General features: G+C 50.4%; 1 protein-coding gene across 6 annotated transcripts in view; it reads left to right on the top strand.

Moving 5' to 3' along the window:
* The window catches only part of VWA2 (von Willebrand factor A domain containing 2), a 76,054-nt gene extending 54,950 nt beyond the window's left edge, over nt 1-21,104 (top strand). For all 6 annotated transcript variants that reach the window (XM_034777917.1, XM_034777916.1, XM_034777921.1 and 3 more), the window contains 4 exons: nt 1,538-2,119; nt 5,030-5,581; nt 15,942-16,064; nt 18,095-21,104. In XM_034777917.1, coding sequence (XP_034633808.1) covers nt 1,538-2,119; nt 5,030-5,581; nt 15,942-16,064; nt 18,095-18,195 — 1,358 coding nt within the window. In that variant the 3' untranslated portion in view covers nt 18,196-21,104. The remainder of the gene's footprint in view (nt 1-1,537; nt 2,120-5,029; nt 5,582-15,941; nt 16,065-18,094) is intronic.
* The last annotated feature ends 2,111 nt before the right edge of the window (nt 21,105-23,215 follow it).

The following is a 23,215-nucleotide window of genomic DNA, read 5'->3' as shown; positions in this document are numbered from 1 at the left end:
GGGAGTGTCTCCTCTCTCTTACCCACACCGTGCATGAGCCTCTACCACCAGGAGTCGGGTCTCAGTGGACTCCCCTGCACTCTGCCCTACAAGCACAGACTCCCCGGGTGCTAGGTCACAACTCCTTTTGGCCTGGCTGCCTCCCCATCTGTCCGGAGGGCCAGCTGGGTCAAATTTCATTGGTACTACGGCCACGCAGCCTGAACAGTGAGTGCCAGCAGCAGCTGTACTGGTTTTGTACAGGACCATTGCATTGAAGTGGTCTAGCCATGCTGCTCACCCCCTGTCCCCCAAACTTTGCCTATGCAACTTTGATCAAGTGGAAAAATCTGTGTGTGTGTGTGTGGGGGGGGCATTTGCCATTCTCTTCCCCCCCCCCCTTTCCCCCCAGTAGGTGTCAGAGTCCGACTGTATTCAGAAGCCTCCGTGAACTTGGTCTACAGCAGGGGTGGGCAAACTACGGCCTGGGGGCCGCATCCAACCCTCCAGAGTTTTAATCCGGCCCTCGAGCTCCCGCCGGGGAGCGGGGTCCAGCGCTTGCCCCACTCTGCGCAGCTCCTGGAAACAGCGGCTATCCCCCCTCTGGCTCCTACATAGCAGCAGCCAGGGGGCTCTGTACGCTGCCTCCACCCCAAGCACTGCCCCCGCAGCTCCCATTGGCCGGGAACCACGGCCAGTGGGAGCTGCAGGGGCAGCGCCTACAGACGGGGAAGCACGCAGAGCTGTCTGACTGCACCTCCGCGTAGGAGTCAGAGGGGGGACATGCCGCTGCTTCTGGGAGCTCCTTAAGGTAAGCGCCACCCAGAGCATGCACCCCTGACCCCCTCCTGAACCCCAACCCCCTGCCCCAGCCCTGATCCCCCTCCTGCCCTCCTAACCTTTCGGTCCCAGCCCAGAGCACTCTATTGCACCCCCTCATCCCCAGCTCCACCCCAGAGTCGTCACCCCCAGCCAGAGCCTGCACCCCCCCACACACCCCCAATTTCATGAGCATTCATGGCCCGCCATACAATTTCCATACCCAGATGTGGCCCTCGGGCCAAAAGGTTTGCCCACCCCTCATCTACAGCCTCATTGGGGCTCCCTCCATCTCAGCATGCAGGGAGATCTGGAAGCAGGGCATGAGAAGTGGATCCTGCCGAAGGAGGGGAACAGCTGAAGTACCTGTGCCTTGGCTCCCCACTCTTTCCCTCCCCTCCCTCAGATCCCTGCAGAACTTTCCTGCACATATGGGCCAGGGATTAGTGATTCTGGGTTCCCAACGCGAGAAACCTCAAAGGAGCCTGATTCTCAGAAAATGCAGAGCGCCCACCCCTTTAAAGCCTCTCAAGTTGTATCAAAAGATGCCCTAGCCACTGGCTGACTTCCTGCAACGTATTCCTCAGCCCCTTGAGGTTTTTGTGGCATCCTACCAAACTGAATGGCATCCTGAGGCATGATTCTCTCTCCTTCAGATCATTGGGATTGCAGGAGACCCACATGATGTGCTTGCTTATTTTTTGCATTACATGCAGTTACTCACTTCCTTTGCTTTCAGCACCGAATCTGAGTCTGGAGTGCAGCGTGGATCTTCTTTTCCTGGTGGACAGCTCATCTGGTACCACCTTGGAGGGATTCCTGCGCTACAAGGCCTTCCTGAAAAGGTTCATTCGGGCAGTGTTGAGCAAAGACTCCCCAGCAAACGTCGGAGTGGCCCAGTACAGCGATGATGTCCAGATCCCCATCAAAGTGGGCGAGTACAAGGACGTGCTCAGTCTCATGAAGAGCGTTGACACCATGCATTTCAGCGGAGGGGGAACCTTCACCGGCAAAGCCCTTCGGTATGTCACGCAGCATGGCTTTAAGAGTGCTCCGGCCTTCGCAGATGTTCATGACGATCTCCCGCGTGTGGTTGTCTTGCTCACGGATTCAGAGTCCCAGGATCCTGTGGTAGAAGCAGCTAAATATGCCAGAGGCAGAGGGCTCTTCTTAATTGGCGTGGGCAGCGACTTCTTAAGAGCAGAGCTGGATGACGTGACTGGGAATCCAAAGCGGACGGTTGTCTATTCCAACCCCCAGGATCTGTTCAACAAGATCCCTGAGCTGCAGAAAAAAATCTGCAGCGTAGACAGTCCTCAAGGTAAGGCCTTGGCTATAGATTGTAGTGCACTGACGGAGTCACTGCTCAGGGGTAGGGTTACCATTTTTTAAAATAACAAAAAGAGGACACTCCAAGGAGCCCCGCCCCAACTCCACCCCCTTCCCCGCCCCGGCCCCACCCCAACCCCGCCGCTTTTCCAAAGTCCCCACCCCAACCCCGCCCCCTCCCCTGAACGCTCCGCCCCCTGCTCCTCCCCCTCCCCTGCTTCCCGCGAATCAAATGTTCACGGGAAGCCTGAAACAGGGAGGCAGGCAGCAGGTAAGCTGGGGCGGGGGGCGCGAGGAGGCGCGGCTCCTGGCCGAGCGGCTCGGGCCCGGCTCAGCTCGGGCCCGGGGGCGCCAGCCCCAATTCCAGCCGAGCGCGCCCGCCCCGGCCCCGGCGGTTCCAGCTCGGCTCGGGACCTGGCGGAGTGGCTCCGGCCCCGGCGGCTCCGACCTGGCTCGGCTCGGGCCCTGGGGCGCCGGCCCTGGTTCCACCGGAGCGCGCTGGCCCCAGCCTGCCCCGGCCCCTGAGGCGCCGGCCCTGGTTCCAGCGGAGTGCACTGGCCCCAGCCTGCCCCGGCCCCGGCGGCTCCAGCTCGACTCGGGCCCCGGGGCACCGGCCCTGGTTCCGGCCGAGCGGCATCGGCCCGCCCCGGCAACCCCTACGACCCCTCCCTATTTTCCCAGACATGTCCGGCTTTTTGGAATTTCCCCCTGGACGGGGATTTGACGACCAAAAAGCCGGACATGTTCAGGAAAATCCGGACGTATGGTAACCCTACTCAGGGAAGTTCAAGATTTAAGGAGCAGGGTGGTTAAAAGAATGAATTTCAGTTCCCCCAAACAACAGTGGTAGGGAATCCAATGATACTGATCCAGAATACTGAGCACTCCCCGGACCTTGAGAGCTAGCTTATGTCCAGGTCTAGAGAGACTGAAATCACAGAACCTCTCCCATGCAAAGACCAGGCACCACGGCCGCCCTTGCAGCTGGGGACCATAAAGACTGCTGCTTCCTCGTGCACCCATAGGCACAAATCACTCAAAAAATGGTAAGGAGGGGTTATGGTCCACTCCTGACTTCTGTACCAGCCCAGAGAGCTGGCTAGCCAGTGAGCTAGTGGTTTGGAAGGGCTCGTATGTGTCAAGTATTATGTGCTGCTGAAAGGGGTACATTGCAATGTGTGCACTCTCTATCTGCAGTGGGTTTAGGGGGAGGGAATGCAGCCCCTAAGGCACCATCCAAACTTCATCTGGGGCTCTGCAGCTCTAGTCTGCCCCCCTCTTGTGGGCCTGGAAGCTGGTGAACTATTTCACTGGTGGGTGCACTAAAGAACGCTCTCCAGTCACAGGCTTTCACTCCCTTTTCTTCAGGGACTCAATGTTATTCCTTCAAAATAAAACTGTTTAACACACGTTCGACATCTCAACTGTGAACTTTCCCTCTGATCCAGACCTTTCTGCAAGAGCATATTTACTCCCTACATCTACCTGGGCATCAATGCAAGCCTCTCTACTCCCTTCTCCTTCCTAGCCTGCTCCCTGCAGGATTATGGTCCACAGGCTGCCTGCCTGGGAGCCACATATAACCTGGGATATTTCCACTGCTTCAGAGACTCCCGTAGGAGCCTTCCCTGCTCCCTGCAGTTCTCTAGCTCCAATGAGCTATTTGCTGCCTGTTAAGAGGACTAGGTGATCTCCAAGGTATCACCTGATTCCTGGCTTCACTGCTTTAGCTGGGGGGGGTGGGCAGCTCATCAGACACAGGTGAGGCTGAGTCCATCTCGTCTTAAGTGTTGACCACTCTGTGACAGGGCCTTAACAGCACAGTGTAGCCATAAGTAATTAATCCTTCTAAAACCCCTCGGAGTGAGGGAGGTCAGAATTCTGATCTCCATTTTGTGGATGGGGTAACTGAGGCACAAAGAAGGTATGTATCTTGCCCAAAGCTTCCCAGGGCGTCATTGTCAGAGCCTAGAGCAAACCCAAGTGTCCTGGTTCCTCCAATTATGGGCTCAGACCAGAGGGCCAAGCCTCTGACTGAAAAAGGAATAGCCCTGGTACATAGAGACAGAAGGTGCGTGAGGTAATATCTTTTATGGGACTAACTTCTCTTGGTGAAAGAGACAAGCTTTCGGGCTTTGGGCTGGTCCACACTAACCCCCCACTTCGAACTAAGATACGCAACTTCAGCTACGTTATTCACATAGCTGAAGTCGAACTATCTTAGTTCGAACTTACCGCGGGTCCACACACGGCAGGCAGGCTCCCCCGTCGACTCCGCGTACTCCTCTCGCCGAGCAGGAGTACCGGCGTCGACGGCGAGCACTTCCGGGATCGATTTATCCCGTCTAGACAAGACGCGATAAATCGATCCCAGAAGATTGATTGCTTGCCGCCGGACCCGGAGGTAAGTGTAGACGTTCCCAAAGTCACACCTGTGTGGAAGCAGAGAAAGAACTGACAGGAAGGGAATGCAATGTATGACAGTTCTTTCTCTGCTTCCACACCTGGGAAAGGTACTCAGGTAGTCACAGCTAAATACGAGGTAGAACAGGTTGATTAGCATAAGTAGTTAACACATACAGTAAGAGACCATTCAAGGTGAAGGATTTGGCTCAGAGCAGTGTAACAAGTGAAAATAAACTAGAAATATAATCTAATGCAGTAGTGCTCGTGGTGCTTGTATAGCTGGGGATTATCTTCTCTAGCTGCTCGTTTTGAGGGGGCTGTAAATTCCTGTAATAACGAATTGTAAATTGCAATCTGCCATTCCCCATAATGCTGCAGTTCATTACCGCTCAGTAGTGATGTGTTTGCCTAAAGCAGAACCAGGTGACTCCTTTGCTTTGCTCGGTCAGTAATGACTATATTCTGAAAGGCTTAAACTTCGCTCTCTCCTTTCCAGGCTGCCAGTCACAGTCCCTGGATCTGGTTTTCGCCTTGGATGCCTCAGCCGGAGTTGGCCGGGAGAACTTTCTGTGGCTGAGGCACTTTGTCAGTAGCAGCTCTCTGCAGTTCAGTATCAATCGGGACCTCACCCAGATAGGCCTTGTGGTCTACGGCAGCCGGGCTCGCACCGCGTTCGCCCTGGACGCGCATGTCACCAGCTCAGCTCTCCTGCAGGCCATCAGCCAGGTGCCTTTCCTTGGTGGCTCGGCCTCCACGGGCAGAGCCTTGCTGCACATTCATGATGATGTCATGACTGTTCCAAAAGGGGCGAGGCCTGGGGTGAGCAAGGCCGTGGTGGTGATCACAGATGGGAGCGGCATCGAGGATGCAGTTGTTCCAGCTCAGCAGCTGCGGAGCAATGGCGTGTCGGTGTTTCTTGTCGGGATTGGGGGTGTACGGAGGGACACGCTGCTGAGGATTGCCGGTTCTCCCAACTACCTGATACTCGTTTCATCTTATGATGATCTGCGCAATTACAAAGACTTTATCATTGAAAGAATATGTGAAGGTGAGATGGCTTTTGGCCTCCCATTCTCAGTTCCTACGGTGTAGCCACTGGCTGCACCCAGAAACCAGCTGTTAGAAGCCTTATAAAACAGACCCACACAAGGATCTCACTGAGCCCCAGTCCATGAGGTATGGTTTGGCTAGTTTGCCAGTGGTGGTTGCCTGTTGTAATCCTACCTGGGTTAAATCAGCTTCACTCTGTGTGCTGGAGGCACAAGAGAGTTTAAATCTAGCTTTAAATGTGTAGGATGTCACATACTACATACATTGCAAGGTATCTTACTGGGGGGTACGAAGAGGGGACGCATTTCAAAGCAGCTGGTGACGAGTTCCTTATGGGTCACGGGGAAGGTTCCGACACCTGATTGTGTGAGTCCTCTACCCCACCAGGCTTTGGCAAGATTTGGATCCAGATCTGAAACTTGTGGCTCAGTCCCATTATTTCCTTCCTGTTGTCCCCTGTCCATTTGCTGCTCACGGCTGACTGGCTTGACCTTGTAGTTACTGGCCACTAACTAACCATGGTAACTTTAGGTGGGGCAACTGTAACTTGCCTTCATTACAAATAGTCCCCGTTATTAGGGGCACTTCTGCTAGTGCTCTCAGTGTTCTGCTGTTCAGTGAAGTGCTGCTGTCTCCGGGCTCATGTACACACGGCCTGGGGCACTGGAGAAGGGGGAACACATAGAAGGAGCTATTCCATTAAATTAAGAGCCCTCATTTCTAATTTACTGTAATCACCTGTATTCTTCCTGCTTGGACCTGACATGGACAGAAATTTATTTTCCTCTTATTTTTTTTTTTTCTCCTTATTTTTCTGAATAGGGCAAAATCCCCCAGATAGCCAGTGGTAAAGCCCACATTGATAACTATGGAATGGTGTCCTCTTATGATCAAAGGAAAGGGGAATAAAGGAATAACATTCAGCCTTCTGGGGTGTTTTTAAAAAGCCAGTTCTTTGTATTTTCTTCTGAGCTGTACAGGTGGGTGTAAAGATAATGACACAGGTGATCTAAAGAGTTAGAGGTGCTTTTATTAAGCAGGAAGAATACAGGTGATTACAGTAAATTAGTTCTCAGAACATACATAGATACTTGATGTTTATACCCATGTGTTTAGTGCCATACTTTCAACGGGCCCTGGTCGTTGGCAGGTGGGATTGAACCTGGGACCTCTGGAGCTAAATGCCTGAGCCTCTACTGCATGAGCTAAAAGCCATACATGGCCCTTAACCTAGGCTGTATAGCAAACTCCTTAATCTCTCTCTCTCTCTAAGTTGTCTTGGTGCCACTAGATGGGACAGAACACCACACCCAGGAGGTGTGTGGGTTTACACATGCAGCTCCATTGAAATGATTTAGGGCCTGATCCTGCAAGATGCTGAGCAAGTCAATAGTGCTGCTTGCAGGAGCTACTCAGCACTGGGCCCTTCTGTGGCATATATTTATACAGGGTGACGCTCAATTTATTTTCTTGCCATTTTGCTGTTTTATAATGAAGCCCTGTTGCCAATACAGGCAAATCCAGTGCTTTGAGATCTGCAGATACATTTATCATCATCTGACTACTCAATGGAAAAATGAGGGTGATTAGGTAGGATGGATGGTCTTGAGTTTAGGGCACTAGATTGGGACTTGAGAGGTCTGGGGTCAGTTACCACTTCTACCACAGATGTCCAGTGTTGATCTTGGCAAATGTCCCTCGTCTCCCTGTGCCTTAGTTCCCAGTCTATAAAATGAGAATAATTCTTCCCTGAAGGGATGTTATGGCCATCAATTCTTGAATACTTGGGAAGTGTTCAGTTACTACTGAGATGAGGGCCATATAAGTGCCTAGCCAAAGAGATGGAATAACACTTCTACGCCCAGTAACTGCTTTAAAGGTCAAGCCTTTCGAGAGATGGGAAATGGTTCTATTGGGTAATTCTGTTGCAGGAAGGAATGAACAACCTTTTCAAAGTGCTGCCTTGGCTAAGAGAGATGGCAGATGTGCTAATGCTTTATGAGCAGATAAAGTCGGGATGAAATGGGATTAAACTCCACTTGGAAGGCGGTTAGGCTGAAATGATTATAGATGGTCCGAGAAACATTCTGTAATTGTCTGAAAGCATCCAAGATCAAAAGAGTCCCAGCTGATCCATGTTTCATCTTCAAAGATGCACTTGCCTTTATCCAAGACGGGAGAGAGTGCTTAAAAGCTGGCCCATCAGAAAGTTATCATGTCTGGGCTGCAAAGACATAATAACCAGCTCCTCTTAGAAGGGTCAGTGTATTCTGTTTACGAAGCAGAGTCCTTAGGAATGTATTGCTGGCGTTAAACTGATGTAGGTTAAACGCTAATTCATGCTTAGGGAAAAGAAGAAAAAAGGGACTGTCAAATTCTCCCCAGCTTTGTCTGTGGGGGAGAGAAGGGAATGTGATGATGCAGAGAGAAATTTGGGGGCATGGCAGATTGCGGAGGCTCTGATCAACTTTATGGTGAATCACTAGTGTGCTGGGGTAAGTGGGATGGAAGCAGATTGCTGCAAAACAAGGAACCTTTCTCTTCTGTGTGCTGAGTATTTATATTGCTTTCCTGACCGTCAGGGTCAGTTCATTGACTTTGGTGGGAGTTTGCCTAAGTAAAGACCTCAGTGTTTGACCCGGAGTGTAGGTGTCTCATTGGCAGACTGCAGGCCCTAAGATGAAAGGATGCCCCACAAGACAAGTGAGTCATGCTTCCCCCACTGAAGAAATGAAATGGCTTAAGTTCCTAAGAGGAAAATGATGTTTGCTTGAACTGGCTGGTATGTGGTGAAACAATTGGTGCTCAGGGCATGGCTAATTTTCTGTTTGCACATGAGAGCAAACTTCTGGGAATTCCTACAATTAAAATTACATCCCGTGGACTGAGACAACATGAAAACCTTCTCAGTCACAACCTGCAAATTCCTCCCTGCCTAGAGTCTGGGATGTTTGCACAGCGTGTAACAGTGTGACCCTAAAGACCTAGTCAGCTCCCTCTATTCACTCAGTTGCCCTTTAAAGACGAGACTGGGGAAAGTCGGTAATTCCTCAGGAATTCTCAACACACCAGAAGAGAGTGGACTTTGACTGGGTATACAGTATGATGTAACCATGTTGGTCCCTGTTAGAAAGACAAGGTGGGTGAGATAACTTTTACCTCACCCATGTGTTAGTCCAATAAAATATATTACCTCACCTACCTTGTCTCTTTGATTGTGGGTGGCAGAGTCAGGGACAGCACAACCCATTAGGCGACCTAGGTGGTCACCTAGGGCACTAACATTTGGGGAGTGGTGACCCTGGCGGCCGGATCTTCGGCCGCCCCGGTCGTCGTCGGCATTTCGGGGGCAGGACCTTCTGCCACCTCTGTTGGGGTGGCATTTCGGGGGCGGGACCTTCTGCCGCCTCTGTCGGGGGTGGCATTTTGGGGGCGGGACCTTACGCCGCCTAGGGCGGCAAAACTGGTGGCGCTTCTGAGCAGAGTACAGGGTGGCCTTAAAGTGCCCCTTCTCCAGAGCTGCTTAACGTTAGGGCATACAAAGAGAGAGAGCCACAGGATGACCGTGGGTCAGTGTAGGGTGACGTTGCTAGGGCATAGCACTTTACTAGAAACAAGGGGGAATCTTGCCCTCTCTGTGCAGTTTTAATAGCAGTTGATGTGCAGTAGAGAAATATGTATTAAGGGTGAAATTCTCCCATGCTCGGAGAAGGCTGATAGGGTCTGTGTGTGAGGTAAATTCCACTTAAGCTCTCAGACTTTTGCTTAAGTGTTCACTAGGTCTTGGCTATAGAAGCGAAGGTGGCAAGAGTCAATGATTACAGAGCGGGAACACCGCATTTCCTGAAGCTGAATTGCAGCTGTTATTCGCCTGTGCTGTTGTTTGTAGTGCAAGGCTTGGAACGAGGACAGTGTAACAGACAAAAATCTATCATTTCAACTTCTGCTTAAAGCCGGAGACATGACAGAACAGAACCAGAGGCCATGTGATGATTGCAAAGGCAGGAAAATCATGGGTTCTGATGATAAAAGTATGTGAAAGGTAGGTTGGATCAAAGGCTAGTGTTTTCAATGCACTCTTTGACACCCCTCCCTTCACCCCTGTTCCTTGACCCAGGGCCGGCTCCAGGCACCAGCTTAACAGAGAGGGGCGGCACTGTGGCAATTCGGGGGCGGCAGGTCCCTCACTCCCTCTAGGAGCGAAGAACCAGCCACTGAACTGCCGCCGCCGATCGCGGCTTTTTTTTTTTTTTTTTTTTTTTTTTGCTTGGGGCGGCAGAAATTCTGGAGCCGGCCCTGCCTTGACCCCAGCTTGGACAGATGGAGCAGATCAGTGAATTGTTCAGTGTAAAATCTAAATAACGGTCACAGGTCATGGACATTGGTAGTGGAATCCTGATGTTAATGTTCTGCTAAAGGAAGTGCCACTGATGGTTGGCTGGACAGTAGAAATCCACATAGTGTCTGTTTGTAATGCAGCCGTTGTCTGGTTATGGATTTGTGTACGGTAACAAATCCTGTCAAGAAACTTCACTGCTGACCGGGCCGTTGAGTGTCCAGTTGGCAGCGCCAGCCACTGCGCCGCATGGCTCCCAGGTCGGGAAGCAACTGACATGTCTGGCTCCTAGCCTTAGGGGCAGCCAGAGCAGGGGGGGCCACATGCTGCCCCGCCCGCAGGCGCAGCTCCCATTGGTTGGGTCAGGGCAGGGGAGGAACTAGCGTGACTCGCGCTCAGCAGGCGGCTGTTGAGGGGTTGCGTAGCGCACGGCTCTCCCGCTGCTGCCGGCCCTCTGCTCCTCGTGCTCCTTGTGTGGCTGGGCCCCAGCTGTGGTGCAAACCACGGTCTGTCTGTCGCCCCATTGCCGGCACCCAGGAGTTCGAGATGTGTGTATCCCCGTCTCCAAGTGCTGGGAATGGGGTGGAACCCCCATCCCCCTCACTGCATCCCTCCCCGTCCCAACCCCCCACGTCCCCATCCCCCTCACTGCATCCCTCCCCGTCCCAACCCCTCTCATCCCCACCCCCTCACTGCACCCCTCCCCCCCACACTGCCTCCCTCTCCGTCCCCCCATCCCCCTCACTACATCCCTCCCCGTCCCACCCCCTGCACTCCCATCCCCCCTCACTGCATCCCTCTCCATCCCAAACCCCCCTGCACCCCATCCCACCCTCACTGCATCCCTCCCTGTCCCACCCCCTGCACTCCCATCCCACTCACTGCACCCCACCCCATTCCCCTATCATTGCATCCCTCATCACCCCAACTCCCCGCATCCCCATCCCCCTCACTGCATCCCTCTCCTGTCCCATACCTACCCATCCCAGCCCTGTACCCCTTACAGCGCTCTCCCACCCATCCTTTCCACCTCCCAGAGCTGCCATCCCCATGTCCCTCACCCCCATAGCTCTGCACCCCATTCACCTCCATACACTGCTGCACTCCCATTATGTCTGTATACACCCCTGTGCTCCCCACATCCTCATGCATCTGTAGCCTTCTGCATCCCCATTCACCCCACATACCCTCCACCCCCTCGTCTCTCCTTTACTGCCCCCTCTCACCCCCACGCTGCTCTTGTCCTTGGCCTCTTTCCCTTCCGCATCCTCTCTCCTCCACTCCCCCACATCTTTTCCTCTCCAGCCCACCCTCCTCACTTCCCAGCTCGGTGATTTAGACAGCTCCTGGAAAAGTGTCTGAAAAAGTCTCTCTCTGTAGGCAAGTGCATGCATTGTATGTGTGTAAGAGACAGTCTCCCTTTGTGTAGGGAGGTGCGTGTATTGCTGTATGTGTGTATACCTGTGCGACTAAAATTTGCAGCCTAACTTTGACTTTTATTCCTTTTGCTGGCTTGTGCACAAAAAAATTGATGACATAAAATCTGTGTGTAGTCATTTCATAGCAAGTTTTTAAAAGAGAAGGGAACTCTAAAAGAAATGTGTCATTTCTTAAAAAGTGAAAGTTGTTGACTAGTATTTGCAGAAGAGCCGATGGATCAGACATTTCTCTCCACCTTTGTTTACCTACATTATAAATTCTTTGTTGCAGACTCTCTCTTTTTATGTGTACGTCCGGCACCTACCACCCTGGAGCCCTGATCTTAGTTGGGGTCTCTAGGCACTAAACAACAATTGTAATAATAAATAATGTGGAAGTATATGTGTTAAAAGCAACAGAGGGTCCCGTGGCCCCTTATAGACTAACAGATGTATTGGAGCATAAGCTTTTGTGGGTGAATACCCACTTCGTCAGACGTCTTGCGTGATGAAGTGGGTATTCACCCATGAAAGCTTATGCTCCAATACGTCTGTTAGTTGATAAGGTGCCACAGGACTCTTTGTTTCTTTTTACAGATCCAGACTGACACAGCTACCCCTCTGATATATGTGTTAGTGCATGCTAGATGAATACACATGAATACATGTGTGTATCTGCATGTAGGTGTGGGAGTCCGTTTCTACACGGGACAGGTGTGCATTTCAGTGGTTGTGCTCTATGGATTTGTATTTGGGCTTCAGGAGTGGGCCTTTAATGGACCCATTGCAGCTATGATAATATGTGGTTCTAATTCCACACATAAAATTGCAATATAGGCATTTATGAAATAAAAATATATTTATTGGTCTATCATTTCCACAACTTGCCACCATTGACCAATGTGAACTGTGGTCCACTTTCTCATAGATGGAACAGAATTGTTGCACCAAGGTTGCATTATACATAGGGTGACCCATCTGTCCCGTTTTTGGGGACTTTTTCTTATATAGGCGCCTATTACCCCCCACACTCTGTCCTATTTTTTCACAGTTGCTGTCTGGTAACCCTAATTATACAAAACATTTATATGGCTAATGTGACATGAACAACTCAGGTTTTGTACTTGTCAAAAGCAATATCTGACAAGTTATTAAGAAAATAGAGCTAAGGGTGGAGCGGATTCTTAGTTTCCCTCTTGGATTGCCCATTAGCGGGGGAGAGATAGCTCAGTGGTTTGAGCATTGGCCTGCTAAACCCAGGATTGTGAGTTCAATCCTTGAGGGGGCCACTTAGGGATCTAGGGCAAAATCAGTACTTGGTCCTGCTAGTGAAGGCAGGGGGCTGGACTAAATGACCTTTCAAGGTCCCTTCCAGTTCTAGGAGATAGGATATCTCCATTAATTTATTATCTGCCGAGAAAGTAAAATAGATCCCCAATTTCTGTTTTACAAGTTATATTCTTACTAGCTGTCTGACTCACCTGCATTTGAAGCTTAAATTAATTTTGACCTATTCACCCTTTTATCATTCATCCATTTGGGAGAGCAACACCAGCATGTAGACGTATATGTATATGGCATTGGTGAAACAAATACTGTATCTGGTGTCTATATTTTAAATAGAATGTTGAAAAATTGGAGAGGGTGTAGAAGACAGCCACAAAGATAATTTGAGGACTAGAGAAAATGCTTTACCATGAGAGGCTGAAAGAGCTCAATATGTTTAGTTTATCAAAAAGAAGACTGAGAGGCGTAGAAGTATCTTATGGGGAAATAATATCAGATAGTATAGGGCTCCTTAATTTAGCAGAGAAAGTCATCAAAAAAAAAAAGTCTGGAAGCTGAAGCTAGAAAAAATTCAAATTAGAAATAAGGCACACATTTTTATCAGTGAGAGTGCTTAACAATTGGAACAAATTACCATAGGAAGTGGTGGGTTCTCCATCTCATAAGGTCTTTAAATTAAGACTAGATGCACTTCTGGAAGATATGCTTTAGCCAAACATTAGCTATTTAACAAGTTATTAGACTCAATACATGCATGATGGGCCGAAATTTAATGGCCCACGATATACAGGAGGTTAGACTAGAATTAGTGCCTTTTGGTCTTAGTCTATAAATGAATGTTATTGCTGGGATTGAAATGGAGCGGAGAGAGGACTATTGCTCTGATCCTGCATATGAATAACTTTACACATGTGAGTAGTCCCATTTAACTCAATGGAACTACATACATGTGTAAAGATACTCATGTTCATTTGTTGGCAGGATTGGGGAGGGAGGGAGGAAGGGAGGATGGATTGAGCGGGGGTGGGGCCTCAGGAAGGGGCGGGGCCTCAGGGAAGGGATGGGGCAGGGGTGTTTGGTTTTCTGGAATTAGAAAGTTGGCAACCTTCGTCTAGATGGAGGAGACAGATGCAGGGTGAAGGAAAGGGTGCTTATGCCATGTGGTGGAGTAGTTCTTATTCCACCCTGAAGAGGGCAGAGACATGCACTACCCCAGGGGTCTGTGTGGCCTGCCAAGCTCCCCGCACCCCTCCGCCCCTCTGCCTACCCGTGGGATTGCCTCCTGATGCTGCAAGCGCCGCGCTGCTCTCTGAAGCAACCGGCAGCACGCCCCTTCGGGCTGGGGGGAGGGGGAAGGAGGCAGAGGGCTCCAGCATTGCCTCCTGCCAGGCACCGCCCCCACAGCTTCCATTGGCCAGAAACAAGGAACCGCGGCCAATGGGAGCTTTGTGGGAGGTACCTAGAAGAGCAGCAAGAGCTGCACAAGCAGGGACGCCTGAGCCCCTCCCCCTCCCCCAGGGGCTGCAGGGACAGGGTTCCAGCTGCTTCCTGGAACGGAGCAGCATGGAGCCAGGGCCAAGGCAGGCAGGGAACCTGCCCTGGCCCCAGTGAGCGCCACTGCCACCCCAGAGCCGCTCTAGGTAAGCGGCACCAGGCTGGAGCTCACACCCTGACCCCCTCCTGCACCCCCAACTCCCTGCCCTGAGCCCCCTGCCACATCCCACACCCTGCCTGCACCCCAACTCCCTGCCCTGAGCCCCCTGCCACATCCTGCACCCCAACTCCCTGCCCTGAGCCCCCTGCCACATCCTGCACCCCAACTCCCTGCCCTGAGCCCCCCGCCACATTTCACACCTCAACTCCCTGCCCTGCACCCCCTGCCACATCCCACACCCCAACTACCTGCCCTGAGCCCCCTGCCTCATCCCGCATCCCTCCTGCACTCCCTGCCCTGAGCCACCTGCTGCACCCTGCACCCCACCCCCTGTTGCACCCCTCTTGTACCCCACACACCAACTCCCTGCCCTGAGCACCCTGCACACCTCCTGCACCTCAACTCCCTGCCCTCAGCCCCCGCTGCACCCTTTCTGTACCCGCTGGGGGCAGCGTTGGGGTGGGGACTTCAGGGAAGGGATTGGAATGGGGCAGGGGCGGGGCCTAATTGGAAGGGGTGGAGTGGGGGCAGGGCCAGAGGCAGCGGGGGCGAGGGGGTTCAGTGATGCGGCCCTCGGGCCAATGTACTAGTCCTCATGCGGCCCTCGGGGTCATCTGAGTTTGAGACCCCTGCACTAACCAGTACATTGCAGTATTTTGCATTACCTCCCACCTTCCCTGGAGAGTTCATGAAGGGGATCCCAAGTTGCTCTGACAGATAACTATTTAGACACAATCCTGATAGAAAATAGCAGCCAAATGAGCCACTTTTTAGGATAGAGGAACTGATTTTGATACTTTTTACCAGGCACCGAGGTTGAGAGAACAAAAGTGACGTGGTTAGAAGACCCACTTTCTAAGCCACTTAATTGTTTAGCTGAGGAATTTCACATGCCTCCAAACACTATTGCAGAAATGCCAGTCACGGTACAAGAAGATTCTTCTAAGATGCTGCTGCTTAACCCTGTGTATTTATAGCAAAATGGCATGAAAAGTGCTGAGGCTTGCTGACCACTGTAGCCTGCTATGATAGGAGAGCTGATAGGTGCGTGCGCACACACACGCGCACACACACACACACTTTCCTCCTTCAAATCCCCCCAAAAAACCCATTTCTTCAGAAATCTTTCCCACCTTGTTTTCTACCAATAATCTCCCCACCTCCATTTTTTTTAATCTAAGCTGATGTCCCATGTCTTGTGTGGTGTCTCTCTGGTCCTCTGCAGGACCTCTGGGCTCTGTTCTAATGTATCTGACTGCCGGACTGGGGCTTTCAATTGTAAGCTGTTTGGGACAGGAAACATGTCGTACTCTGTTTTGTGGAGTGTCTGTTAGTGGACCTGATGCCCTGGCCTTAGTGGGAGCCATGTCAGAATCTTACTCAGCACAGCTAGTAAAGTAAATCCTCTTCCCTGACCTTTTCTAGACTTTAATTGATGGTGTTTTGCTGTTACAATGTACACACAACACTGCAAATGGCTTTGATCCCTGCCATTGACGTATTTTATTTCCTTCCACGTCTTCCTGTAAATCCAACTGACTTTCCCTGCAAGAGCAACATTTACTGTCATGCCAACGTGCTCACGCCAGAGGTGCGTTTGAGAGGTTAATGTTGTGTCATATGCCAGAACCTGCCATTCTGTTTGTGTTTTTCTCTGTTACAGAGGCTAAACGCCCGGTGAACCTGTGCAAACCTAACCCGTGCCTGAATGAGGGCGTGTGTGTTCTCAGGAATGGAAGCTACCGGTGTGAATGCCGAGGCTGGGAAGGACCGCACTGTGAAAGCAGTAAGGCTCGCTGAACAGTAACCAGTCAGGGAATTTCAGACAGCAGTGCAGGTTGAGGCTTGCACATTTTCAGAGGGTTAAGAGCTCAAGGGTAGGGCAAGAGCATCCGCTCTATGGTCAGGAGCAGTGGTTCTCAACTGGTGGCCCGCAGGTCGCTTGTGGCCCAATCAGCACAGAGCTGCGGCCCATGTGACATCCTCAGGGCCCTAGAGGTAGTATTGGATGTGGCCCACATAACACAATGCTAAATAGGTTGAGAACCACTTGCAGGAGCAACGATTCCCGCTCCTTTCATGACAGAACCCCCTCCCCACGCAATGGATTGCCCTGTAGGGAGGGGGTTCTTGCAGCTTCAGCCCCACAGGAGGTGCCTGTCTGGGCTCCGGGCTTCAGCCCCACCCCTGCTGAAGCCCTGAGCCCTAGCAGGCTCACCCTGCGGGGGTTGAAGCCCCGAGACCCGCCCCCCTCTCCCTGCTGGGCAGAAGCCAGAGGTGACACACGGGGGGGGGGGGGGGAGAGAAGAGCACGTAGGGTCATATGCTACCCCCCTAGATTTTTGCGAGGATTTGATGGCCCCACTCAGTCACATGGTGCCACTGGGGCCCCCTCCCTGCACGGCAGCTGCTGGAGCTGGCAAACTGGGAGCTGCAGTCGTGGGGAGAGGCAGCGGCAAACAGCTGGGAGCCATAGGGAGGACCACTCGCGCTCCCCGCTTAACCTGACAGAGGGGCATGACTCAACCTGGGGAGAGTGAACCTTTAAACTGTGATTCCCCCCCACTCTCATCAGGCACCAGTCGCCTCTGGCAGAAGCCCCACCACCCCACTGCAAGGCAGAAGCCCCGAACTCGGGTAGGCAGAGAATGGGGATGGGGCGGGCGGCTCTATGAGCCGCGCTTTAACTGCATCTGGCTCACAAGCTACAGTTTGGCCGCCTGTGGGGGTCTCCTTGCCCCGTCATGGCACAAGTGACTCTCTCTGTCTTTCCACGATCTGCCTTTCCTTCAGTTCATGTGGGGCCATGATGGTGATGGCAGCGGTTGGGTTTTTTCCCTTCTCAACTCATCCAGAGGCTCCATCTACAACTTGGGGGAGGGGCGAATGGTGGGTGGCGTCCTCTGGCAGCTCCGTGGGGCTCATGTGGCCCTCAATTCCACTCTGAGAAGAGCAGCTGGGGCTGGTGGGGTTGTACCTGGGTCCACCCACTACACCCCCACCTGCATTAGGGGGAAGCAGACCGCTTTCAAGGAGCTGTGTGCTGCTTTACCCAGGGCTATGGGAGCCTGTTTGCTGTGACTCTGAAACTTTTCCTACCCTCCCTCTTCTCTGCCCCACGCCCCCTCCACATAGATGAATCTGGCAGCGCACTAACAGGGGTCCACCTCTCATACTGGGAAGCGGTGGGTTTGAAGCTAACTCTAGGATCATTTTGGAGGGGATCACCTCCGCTAGCATTAGACGGGAGGTGGTTAATGCTTTGGAAAGCAGAGACTCGGACCATTAGTCTTTTGCTAATGTGTAGATGCAGTTTTTACACAGAGTTTCTAGTCTGAAGCAGGGTCCGCAGGAGCTGCTACTGCCCTCAAGCTTTAACCCTATATTGTGTGGAGTCATTGGTTCTCAATATTTGCCACACCATGAGCCTCTTTCCCCTGCCAGGACCCTAATCCCAGATTCTACCTGTGGCCTCCTTCCATTTAGCAATATGGAAAGGAGAGGGTGGTTAACAACTTGCTCACAACTGTTCATTTCCCCAAACCTTGGAGGTCAAGTCCTCAGGATGAAAACCTCGGTATGAAACGTTTTGCTCAAGCTCACACACTTTGGCAGAGCCAGGAATAGAATCCAGAATCCCGACTCTCACCCCACAATAGCTGACCTCATGCAGGCTGCCACCACCATAGTATGTGCCTCTTGCAATTGCATCTGCTATGGTCTGAAATGGACTTTATCCGTACAAAGAATTGAGTATTCATTTTGTAATAGGCAACATTCGTCTTTCTTGACATTTATTTATTTTTATTGTAACAGGAATTTTAAGGGGTGATTCTTCAAGATCGCCGGTCCCTCCCACAAACTTTCACATCCAACGAAATCCGAGTGGTTTGCAGCAGTTTAACAGAGCTCTCTGACGTGCAAAAAGGCGCACTCAGTCGGGACGCTGAGTTGGGCAGTTTCACTGTGCAGTTCTCCCTTTGCTAATGTTTGCTTGCAGTCATTAATATACAAGAAGATCTGGCAAGCAGCCACCAGGTATTTCAATGAACGATTTAATCTGGCACAGAGACTGAAATAATGTCTCTCCAAGTTCACACAGGACACCAGCTGGGCTTATCAGTAGTCAATATGTTTTTTCTTTTGTAATAAGTAAATATTTTGTGTGTTTCAATATTTATTACTGCCCATTTTGCTTTTCCACTACAAGATTTTGGTGTGTTTCACGTACGTTGTTTGAAAGATCTGTGAGTTGGCAGCAGACTGTTAGGTAAGGCTGGGGTTCAAGCAGAAAGGGGTTTGCCTAAATAATGTATCTGTAAAGGGAGCTATATAAAGTGCACATTTTTAACAGCGAGAGTAATTAACCATTGAAACAACTGACCAACGGATGTGGAGGATTCTCTATCACTTGGAATCCGTAAATCAAGACTGGATGTCTTTCTAAAAGAGATGCTCTAGCTCAACCAGAAATTACGATCTAGATGGCGAAAATAGGGAGTGAAATTTTATGTCCTGTGTTATAGAGGTCAGATGAGGGTCCCTTTGGGGCTTAAAATCTATGACTCTATAAACTATGGCTATGGGTGCAAACAAAGAGCCAGGTCCTCCGCTCCAGTAAATCAGTTCAGGGGGAGGGATAGCTCAGTGGTTTGAGCATTGGCTTGCTAAACCCAAGGTTGTGAGTTCAGCCCTTGAGGGGGCCACTTAGGGATCTGGGGCAAAATCAGTACTTGGTCCTGCTAGTGAAGGCAGGGGGCTGGACTCAATGACCTTTCGGGGTCCCTTCCAGTTCTATGAGATAGGTCTGGCTGTAACTTACATACATTATTTACCAGCCCCAGTTAAATATTCCTACGGTTGAAGTCATTAGAATGAATTATTGGATAAACACAGGAAGACAAACGAAAGTGAGAGCTAGTGATGGGCTTTGTTATGCTTCACTGATTTCTCGATGCCAAATGCAGTGATGTTCCCTGGCTTAGCTCTTTTCTTTGTTTGTGTTCGTTTCTGAGTGATGTAATATGGTTTGGCTTAATGGGCATTTTTATTAGCTGCATTTTTTTTTGTTTTGTTAGGAGGGGCCTTAACGTGAAACAACTCTAAAATGGAGCTGCGGCAGTTAATACGTTCGTTGCTATATTTACTAGATGAGCTTGGCTATTTTAGTCCTAGAGATCAGTTTACTACGTAAATCTAACGGTAGACGATGGCTGAAAAATGACTTGTTTAAAACGGAGAGATGAGGAGTCCAAACACAGTGCGGAGGACAAATTCTGAGCGAAGGATTGCTTTGGATCTGGTGTGCTAACCCGCTGAGTCTACTGGATTTTTTTTTTATGTAAACGATGCCATTTGAGGCCTGATCCTGCATGCTTTATTCATGCAAAACTGTCACTAGGACAGCTGGGGTTTTGTCTGAGTCACCTATGCTACAAATACAGCCTTGGAAGGGTTCCATAACTGGTTACAAACGGGGTTCCAATCGGTTGTACGTACTGCACCGTACTATGTTTTGTAACCTGGCTGCTGTGTTGGCTTCAACAATGGCTTCTGTCTCCATCAGCTCCCTTTTGCAAACTCTGTTTGCCCCTCTTCTTTTACGCTCGCTTATCCCGCCTCCTTTCTCTGCTGCTTTCCTCCAGGCCAAACCCAGGCTCCTTTCTGAGTGCTGTGAACGCTCATTCCATGGCTTTATCAGGAAGCTCTATCCTCCCTTTCAAGTCATTGGGGGAGGTCCCTGACAAACTGGCCCCCTCGAAATGCCGAAACCACAGGCTAGGAACCTAAATAGGCAGCACTTCTGGCTCCCTGAGTGGTCTTATGCTGATCGCTCTTCACCCAGCGGGCTAGCAGTCGTGGCAGCTTTACATGGGGCGGGAGAGGCTGGGCCATGACTTTGATGGGAGCTGCACATGCACCTCCAAAGACCGGAATCTGGCCCCATGCCAGTACCTTTCAGAGGGTGTCGCTCAATGGATCACGAGATCAGTTCACTTATGAAGCTATTAGACTTACACAATTGCTCTCCTGGGGTTATTTAACTACTATATTATGTTGTTCTTAACTACTTTCCTCATGCAGTCCATCCCCTTGGAGAGATTGAAAGCAGAAACTCCAATTCTGCTGTGGGCATAGCAGAGCCAGAAAGATTAACTGCAACTGTCAGTGTTCCGGGTAATAACATCTATTGTTCCAAAGAGAAGAAAACCCCCTTCATCCAAGTGACTTGGCCCCATGTTTTACTAGTAACACAGATGTACCAAAAGACACACACATTATTTCTAAAGGACAATGGTCTAAACCACGCATGGAGATTAATGCTAGCCCTGAAACAGCAGCAATGCTATTTTATACCTTATGCTGGAAAAAATGAAGGAGAACTTCCACTTTGTTTCTGCTCAGACTTCAGTAGATCAGCCTTCGGCTTCTGCGCCTGAGGCAAGCAGCAATAGAAGCATAACTGACGTTTGAAGCAGAAAGAGGCACTAACCCTTCTCCCTTATTTATGTCTGGCATGGTTGCCCCTTTGGTGTTGCTGTTTCTGTAAAAGTGTCAGGGTTCTGTTCTGGAAAGAATGGGCTACATCAGTCTCACAGCTACAATCCAAAGACACGCTTTGTATTTTACGCTGTGGCAACGTCTGGGGAGCTGGTTCCACTTCCATTTAAATTCCGCTCTGAAATTATTCTCCGTCATCTTGTGCTCCCTGCATTGTTTGTGGTGTTAGAGAGACTTACCCCTTCCTGCCCTGCTTCACTGTAATATTTACAACACTCTGGCATTTTCTGTTGTGTATTTTGTCTAACAGGTGCACTGGTTAAACTCTCCGCTTCACTTTCACTGTCTTTTGGCAGCTTGCCTTTAACACAGAGTTGGCTCTTCCTCCTTTAGCTTTTGTACAGCATACGACTTGAGTAACTGCAATGTGCTTTCTTAGCAGTATAAAGGTATTTACAATATTTTCTACATATGTATGTTGCATACAGAAAAGATTTGTATAGATCTAATGAACCCTTAAGGCTTCATTATGAACCTATGTTGTACGATTGTAGCCTTGCTGTATAGATATACTTTTATTTTAATACACTGCCAATATGAGCATTTCTGAAGCACATACGTTTTACTGGGATACGGCTGAGTGTGGGGAAGAGGCCTGGCAAAACCAGGGATTTTTCCCCCATGAATTTGCTTCATTTAAAATATGGATGGGCAAACTGGTCTGGATAAAACCAGAGACTAAGCTCCTTGGTGCAGGAACCAGTTGTTGTTATTGTAGATACACATGGTGTCTAGTGGAATAGAGCTCGGGTCTCTGATTGGGGCCCCTAGGTGCTGCCACAGTACAGAGATTGGTGATATGCAAGATGGTGGGTGTTTGAATGAGCTTTTCAAAGGTGCTATGAGGAGTTAGTTGCCCGTGCATGAGGGGGCCCAGTTAAGGTTGCCCAGGCAATCTGAATTCTGGCGTTTCCTAACTTTTGAGTGCTTGGCTTTTGGTTCCTTAAAAATGTTTTTTTTTTAAATGTTGTCATTTTGAAGTGTAATATGTATAGAATATAGCATAAAACTAACAGCCCTGGAGAAGTATGAAAACGGCGTGTTTCACACCTCATTAGCTTTCTTGGTTGGTGGAAGATGACATTCCTAGCCAGCTAAGAGTGCAACACGACTTCAGGAAAGTGTTAGGAAAATCAGGCCAATCATGGAGCTAAAGGCAGTGTGGCCTAGTGGATAGAACACTTGGGAGACCTGGGTTCTATTCCTGGCTTTGCCACGGGCCAGCTGGATGACCTGGAGCCAGTATCCTCCCCTCTCCATGCCTCTTTAAAATGGGGACAATGAGCTAGACCTCGTTTGTAAAGTGTTTTGAGATCTACTGATGGAAAATACTCTATGAGAGCTAGGTATTGCTATCTGTAGTGAACAAATCATAACTCCGTGGGTCAAATTCATCCCTGGTCTAAGTCCAGTGAAACCCCCAGTTGGCTTATTTTATTGGTTCCCTCCTCTCCAGAAGAGCTGTCTGATAATAGGAAAACCACAGAAATATAGAAATACTGTAGGGCCTGGTTCTCAGAGATGCTGAGCACCCACCAGTTCAAGTGAAGTCAATGGGAACTGCAGAGCTCAGCTCAGCTGAAAACTGGGCCTGTCCTTCCTATGAATCCGCAGTGGAGCAAGTAGAATTTGACAGAACTCCTATTAGACTGGACAAAAAATTGTAATTCAGACAAAGACTCCCCTCTGCAATATCTTAACCATAGTGGGCCAAATATGCCTGTAGTTGCACATCCCATTTACTTTGTTTGCCTGTTGTAAATGAAGGAGGAATTTGGCTCATAGTATGACGTGCATTAAGAAAGGGACTGAACTGCTGTGATCATTTTCACATACAGGATCCCAGATACATTAGGCCACAGACACAGCCGCATGCTAGGCCTGGCCCTGTAAACATTTACTACCTGGCATTGTGCTTTGAAGTCAAGGAGAGTCGTGATGTCTCAGCTGGCCACATTTGCAGAATCAGACTTGAAGGTCCCTGCAGTCTGTTGCACTTGCAGAGGACAGTGTATCAATCAGTATATATCTGAATGAATGTGGCTGGCCAATGGGAGAGGGCAGACCTGTTGGCTTATTTAGGGTTACCATATTTCAGCGAGCAAAAAAGAGGACGGGAGAAGCCCCGCCCTAGCCCCGCCCCTGCCCCTCCCACTTCCCGCCCCCCCTGACCTCCCAACCCTCCCCCCGTTCCTTGTCCCCTGACTACCCCCTCCTGGGACCCCTGCCCCTAACTGCCCCCCAGGACTATCTAAGCCTCCCTGCCTCTTGTCCCCTGACTGCCCCAACCTTTATCCACACCCCCACCCCCAGACAGACCCCTGGGACTCCCACGCCCCATCCAACCACTCCCCACCCCCTGACAGCCCCCCCCCC

This window comes from Trachemys scripta, chromosome 7 (assembly GCF_013100865.1).
Source record: "Trachemys scripta elegans isolate TJP31775 chromosome 7, CAS_Tse_1.0, whole genome shotgun sequence".
NCBI lineage: Eukaryota > Metazoa > Chordata > Testudines > Emydidae > Trachemys > Trachemys scripta.
Note: the sequence above shows the minus strand (reverse complement) of the source record. Positions and strands in the feature narration are given on the sequence as shown.